This window comes from Rutilus rutilus (assembly GCF_951802725.1).
Source record: "Rutilus rutilus genome assembly, chromosome: 13".
In the NCBI taxonomy this organism is placed as follows: Eukaryota; Metazoa; Chordata; class Actinopteri; order Cypriniformes; family Leuciscidae; genus Rutilus; species Rutilus rutilus.
In genome coordinates, this window is record NC_140218.1 from 26,243,007 (window position 1) to 26,249,800 (window position 6,794).

Consider the following 6,794-nt stretch of genomic DNA (forward strand, 5'->3'; position numbering starts at 1 on the left):
AAGAAGCACGCCAACCCAACGTACACCCACCAAATTCACTGCAAATAACCAAAGGTAGTGACACGGCAATAATGAAACTGCAATAACACTCTTAGTGAAGCAAAACCTGCAATGAGACCGACAACCAGCCCGCTCCGGGAAGTCCTCAGCTCCTAAAGCAGTGGTTCTCAATTCCAGTCCTCGTGACCCACTGCTCTGCACATTTTGTATGTCTCTCTTATCTGACACACTCAGTTCAGTTCATGGAGTCTCCCCTAATGAGCTGATGATCTGGTTCAGGTGTGTTAAATAAGGGAGACATACAAAATGTGCAGAGCAGTGGGTCACGAGGACTGGAATTGAGAACCACTGTCCTAAAGGAAAGAAGAAAAAAAAAGAAAAATATAGATAATTAATAAACTAAATTTAAATAACCAAACAAAGAAAACAAACAAACATTCAAAGTCAATTTCTTGACTCTAACATGACGAAAACCAACACGAAAATAAACAATTTACAATGCACCCCAAAATAAACAAAATATAAATACTCTAAACACTCACATTGACATTCAAGAAAAACAAACAGATCTACTGTGACTGCGGCAGAAAATTACACCAAATACAGAGTTAATGGTAATAACATTACACCTGAAAGTAATTCCAAGCAGACACAATCACTCAGAATCAGATAACTAAAAAAAAATAATAATAATAATCTTCCAAAAACAAAAGTAAAGAAATGCCAACTAGTAGCAAACAAACAAACACAAAAATAATCTTTCAAGCCCGCATAGACATGTTTAACTTAAACGTAATGGTGTAGAAAGCAGCAGCGTGGCTTTAAAGAGCGAGCGGCGGAGAGAGAGAGAGCGCGCGCGCTGTTTAATGCGACTGCTCACTTAACCCACTTTAGTGTCCGTGAAGACCTTTAAAACAATAAACAAGGGTTGCGACTAACAAAGTTATCGACCAGTTACCCACCCGATAATACAATAAAGTATTATCCCAGTTTACCTACCAGAGAATACGATCGTTACACTTCAACATATACCGTAAGAGAATCATGTAACTTAACAGCCTTGTTGATTGCAACAGGTGGTGTTCCGATCAGTTAAGCTGTGATGCCACACCGATGGAAGCCCTGAAGGCACACCGTACTGAAACAAATTGTCACAACCCAAGTCAGGACAAAAAGAAAACTTCCCACTACGCCCCAAGATGGTACCAAGCCTACCTGGGAGTAAGCAGCAACCCACGCGCACAAACCCTCAGCCACCCAGCGGCACACTCAATCCATAGTTGCAACAGGAAGGGGAGAGCTTTCAACCATGACGCACACCGGTGCTGCGTTCCAGTCCACTAGACACGCACTTGCGAACTTCCCTAAGCACTTCCCCTTGGGGGAATCCCTGCCGCCATTTTGAAGTGCGTTCCACGTCGTGAAGTGGACGAGGGAAGTTTATATGGACAGACCCTCGTTCCCTCGATTTTGACCGAGGGAGCGAGTCTGCTTCAAATGTACACTTCAGGCACCTATATGTCCCACAATGCTAGTACGATTGTGACGTCACCACATATCTCATCTAATCACCACCACAACAGACAACTCTATGATATATTAATTATATATATATTTTTTTGTTTGTTTAAAACAACCCAAACACACATAAACATTTGGATGCTGCATTAAACAAATTCTTAAAGGAAAAAAAAAAAGTAAATAATAAATCAACTCCACAGCTGATTCCAAGTGATCAAGGGCTTAGGACGTTCCAATTCAGCCCATTGCAGTTTCCGCCAGTAGTGGGCACTCGCAATGACGTACATCCGAGTGAACGAGACGGAGGGAAGTTTGCGAGTGAAGGGCATGACAATTTTGGACTGGAACGCAGCCTGGAACGCAGCACAGGAGGCATGAATGAACGGTTTATATGCCCCAATGGGCAAATGCTCATTGGCCACCTACCAAATTGTACTGACGTCACACAACTTCACTACATATATATATAAGCATGTGAATTATATTTGAACAAACCCTTTGGTAAAAAAAAAGAAAAAAAAAAGTGTGCTTTCTGATTTCTGACTCGGTGCACAAGGGGGGGAAACGTGTTTTTAGTAAATGTCCTTTAAAGATAGATTTTTTATTTATTTAGTTCAATTGCAGACAAGTACAATCCAAGATAAATATAAGGCATTGTAGTACAGGTCAGAGTATGTAAAGCAGAGAATGACAACAACTAAAATAAAAAAATGAACATAAAGCCTATGTACAAAAATACTGGGATAAAAAGTTCTATATAAGAGTAGGGCAGTTACATGAATTTTAAAAGCTTTAAAATTTGTATTGTTAGTTTATAAGCTTTTTGTTTTGTGATGTCTTTAAAAAATAGATGAAAAGACTCGTCTGAAAGATGTGGAAGCTTGTTTCCGCCAAGGAATACAAAAAATGAAATTGCGACTTTTTCTTTCACAATTCGGACTTTTCCTGTTACAAAGGTTTGTTTGTAAAGTTTCCCATTTCGGCACTGATCAGAATAAATATTTCTTCTGTTAAATAAAGAGCATGCACTCTTATCCTGTCTTTCCTGTTACGTCACTTCCTGACTCTTTCTCCTTCCTTTCCGCGTCGGCCATTTGTGAAATTCGGTAAGAACACCATGAGCTCTAGCTTACTGTTATATTTTTTTACGGTTTCAAGCCAACATTTACAACGTTTTTCTTATACCATCTATGCACGGAACTGTTCTACACAAGGTGTATCAGATATTCGCGTTTTCTGCGCGTTTTATCGTGAATAACTCGGGGCTGAGTCGCTACACATGTGGAGAGCAGCGCTCATCGCGGCCGCTCTCCAGACCCTTCAGTTCACTGTCTGCGATTGAAATACCCGTTTAAAAATATAAGAATCAAATCCGCTTCCAACTTGTAAATACTGTTGTTTGATTGACTGATTTCTTTGTTTGATGCAGACTGAGCTGATTGACAGTCATCAAGTAAAGTCAAGATGCAGAACGATGCTGGTGAATTCGTGGACCTGTACGTCCCCCGTAAATGGTGAGTTCACATGAACTTTGTGAAAGGTTCAACCTTCGATCAAATACCTATATTATGTGAATTGTCACTAGCTGTCTTTTGTTGTGTGCTAGAGTTCAGTTTTACCTTTGATATAGTCACATTAGAACAGTTAAATACTGGTTATAAATACGGTGAGTGCCCAAATCTTATTAAATTTGCCAATATTAAGTGTTTTTATTTTATTCCCAGCTCTGCTAGCAACAGAATCATCGGTGCCAAGGACCATGCCTCCATCCAACTCAACATTGCTGAGGTTTGACATGAGTTTGACCATTCGAAAGCTGGTCTTTGTAAACATACGTTTATGAATGCAATTTGATAGTATATACAAGCAAAATGCAATTTAATTACGTCAAGTAAGTGTACACTAAATATGAACACCTATTTTACACTATTTACTTCAGATTTTGCTAAAAAAAAACATTGCTTTTTTTTTCATACGATTTTAACTCAGAAAATGGAAAAAAAGGTGTATTTTTCCTTGAACAAAACTGTTGTATTTTGTGACACTTCCATTAGATGGCAATAGCTATTAGTCGATTATAATCGCACCAACGAAACCTGTTTTTTTTTGTTGTTTTTTTTATTATAAATGAGATCTGTTTGTTACAGGTGGACAGGGCAACAGGCAGGTTCAATGGCCAGTTCAAGACGTATGCCATCTGTGGCGCCATCCGTAGAATGGTATGTGTGTTCAATCACACTTATAGCCCATTTTACCGTGAAATTTGGAAGGTGTTCATATAAATGTATGGTGTCACATCTCAAGAGGTTTGCGTTGTCATCTACAGGGTGAAGCTGATGACTCCCTCCTGAGGCTTGCAAAGAACGACAGCATTGTGGCAAAGTAAGCTCCTGTCAGTGGACGACTAATGCTGCTGTTGTTTTTTCCTCTGAATTTCCTGTCGGCTTGTAAATGCTCTATAAAACAACTAGTGTTTAAAGTGTTGCTGCTCCATTGGGATTGTGTGGAGAGAAAAAAAGTTTTTCATTGTAAGACATTTTTCCTAGTCATAATTTTTCAGTGAGAGCATTATAGGTTTATTTCACCCAAAAATGAAAATCGTCATCTACTCGCCCTTATGTTCCTAACCCGTAAGACTTTCGTTCATCTTTGGAACACAAAGATCTTTTTGATGAAATCTGAGAGATGTCTATGATGCCCTCCATAGACGGCTACTCAACTGACACTTTGAGGCTTCAAAAAGTTAATAAAGGGATCATAAAACTAATCCATATGAATTGAGCAGTTTAGTCCAAATTTTCTGAAGAGACTCGATCACTTTATGATGAACAGATTAAATGTATGTGTTTATTCACAAATAAACATTTATCAGCGAACATAAAACAGCTCAACACAACCTGCAAGAACAAACCTCTTGTGGAAGCGCAAACATGCTGTGTAACCAGAATAAACTGACTCTTTATGAACTTGTTAAACTGTCAAACTAGTTGTGTGCGGTCTATGGAGGGACAGAAATCGCTGATCTCATTAATTTGTGTTCTGAAGATAAGTCTTGCAGAGTGACAAAGCAAATGTGCTTATGTGAAACTGTTTGTATTGAAACAGCTTTGAAGAGTCTTTTTTTATTTATTTTTTAATAATAATAATAATAATGCAAAATACTTTTGTTTTGATTGTAATAGCTGTTGATCGAATGTGGTTTAATTGCTGATTTAAATCAGACAGCCGGATGCTGATTATGATTCTAATGATTGCGTTCTCTCTTTACAGGAACATCTAACTTTAAGGATGGGATCTGGAAGTTTCTTTGTAAAATAAAAAGTAAAATTGGACTCCTGTGTTTGTTTTTAATAATGTGAGTGCATTTGAGGAGTATTATGATTAAACTAAAAGGGAATTTAATTAACCATGGGTAAAGGAAACCAATTGTGGTGTTGAGACCTGTTCTGTATTTTATGACCGGACACAGTTTCCTAAGATTCACTGTTGGCCAATGTGTCTTTGAATGAGCATCAGTTAAAGCAAGTGATGTATGTGAAAAAAATTCACTGTCAAGGCAAGCTTTTGGATATGTTTTAACTTCAGTAGAAATAATAGGCAGATAAAAGATCATCTAGCCACTAAAAGATGATCAGTTAAACATATAAAGCATCCAAAGGTATGCACTAAAATAACAGCCTGTAGTGCACTTTTGTATATAGCAGAGGTGGACAGTAGCAAAGTACATTTATAATAAGAATAATAATAACTTTATTCTTATATAGCGCCTTTAAAGCAGCTTCTCAACAAGCAAATTTAAAATACAACACACAGAGAAAAAAAAAATAGAATAAATAAAATAAAAGGTCAAGTAAAAGCTAACCTAAAATGCGTTTTTAAATGAGATTTGAAATTACTTAGAGACTGTGCATCTCTGATATTTGGAGGGAGTGCATTCCAAAGCCTAGGAGCGTAGGATGAGAAAGCCCTGTCCCCTACAGTACGCAACCGAGTCTGTGGGACTGCCAATAGACCAGCTTGTGAGGAGCGTAGAACTGTGTTCTAGAAATACATTTGATTTTGATATTGATATGAGGGAAGGTAGGCAGGCATAGATTCAGAGGCATAAGGTACTGAAAGTATTACATACAACAATAATAAAACAATGCATTGATTTTACTTTTGATACTCAAGTACTTTTAAAAACGAGTCCTTCTGTACTTTTACTTGTAACGGAGTAATATTTGACCAGTAGTATGTACTTTCACTCAAGTAAGGAAGTTGTGCACTTTATCCACCCCTGGTATAAAGTTAAAAGTGGTTTCAAATCAGATTAAAAGTGGTTGGGTTTTTTATTTATATTTATTTACAAGAATTCACGTCAGAATATTTGGCGTCAATGACAACGATTGTCCCTCCCCCCGGTAGAGGTCATTGTGAGCTTAAACACACTCGTGCATCTCGTGCTGTCATTTCGCGCATATCTTTCTAACTGCTTCAGGCCGCCTAGGGTTCGTCCTCTAGGGGGCGTTTGGCGGCCCAGAAAGCCGGAGCCGTATTGTCTCATTCTATATATATATATATATACATTACCAGTCAAAAGTTTGGAAACATTACTATTTTTAATGTTTTTGAAAGAAGTCTCTTATGCTCATCAAGCTTGCAGTTAAAAAAAAAAAGAAAAAAAAAAAGTAATATTATGGAATATTATTACAATTTAAAATAATTGTTCTCTTTTTTTTAATATACTTTAAAATGTAATTTATTTTTGTGATGCAAAGCTGAATTTTCATCAGCAAGTACTCCAGTCTTTGGTGTCTTATGATCCTTCAGAAATCATTCTTATATGCTGATTTATGATCAATGTTGGAAACGGTTGTGCTGCTTAATATTTTTTTTTTATAACCTGAGATACTTTTTTCAGGATTATTTGATGAATAAAAAGTTAAAAAGAACTGTATTTATTTAGAATAGAAATCTTTTGTAACAATATACACTACCGTTCAAAAGTTTGGGAACAATAACTTTTTTTTTTTAAAGAAATTAGTACTTTAATTCAACAAGGATGCGTTAAATTGATAAAAGGTGATGGTAACGATTTATATTGTTAGAAATGTTTTTATTTTGAATAAATGCTGTTTTTATGAATAAATGCTGTTAACGTTTTACTCAATGAATCCTGAAAAAAGTATTCCAAAAAAATATATTAAACAGCACAACTGTTTCCATCATTGATAATAACTGAGTATCAAATCATCATATTAGAATGATTTCTGAAGGATCATAAGACACCA

At 36.7% G+C, this 6,794-nt stretch overlaps 1 protein-coding gene across 1 annotated transcript; it reads left to right on the top strand.

The window, feature by feature from the left end:
* Positions 1-2,553: 2,553 nt before the first annotated feature.
* On the top strand, positions 2,554-4,853 carry rps21 (ribosomal protein S21). Its single transcript, XM_084427698.1, has 6 exons — positions 2,554-2,627; positions 2,951-3,035; positions 3,246-3,309; positions 3,669-3,740; positions 3,848-3,903; positions 4,792-4,853. The coding sequence occupies exons 2-6, from the start codon at positions 2,986-2,988 to the stop codon at positions 4,799-4,801; spliced, it is 252 nt and encodes an 83-aa protein (XP_084283824.1). The 5' UTR covers positions 2,554-2,627; positions 2,951-2,985; the 3' UTR covers positions 4,802-4,853.
* The last annotated feature ends 1,941 nt before the right edge of the window (positions 4,854-6,794 follow it).

Excerpts from the sequence above, each read along its gene's own strand:
- rps21 (XM_084427698.1), top strand. The coding sequence starts at position 2,986 with ATGCAGAACGATGCTGGTGAATTCGTGGACCTGTACGTCCCCCGTAAA. Across the intron at positions 3,036-3,245 it reads CTGTACGTCCCCCGTAAATG|CTCTGCTAGCAACAGAATCA; the intron begins GTGAGTTCACAT and ends TTTTATTCCCAG. Across the intron at positions 3,310-3,668 it reads TCCAACTCAACATTGCTGAG|GTGGACAGGGCAACAGGCAG; the intron begins GTTTGACATGAG and ends TGTTTGTTACAG.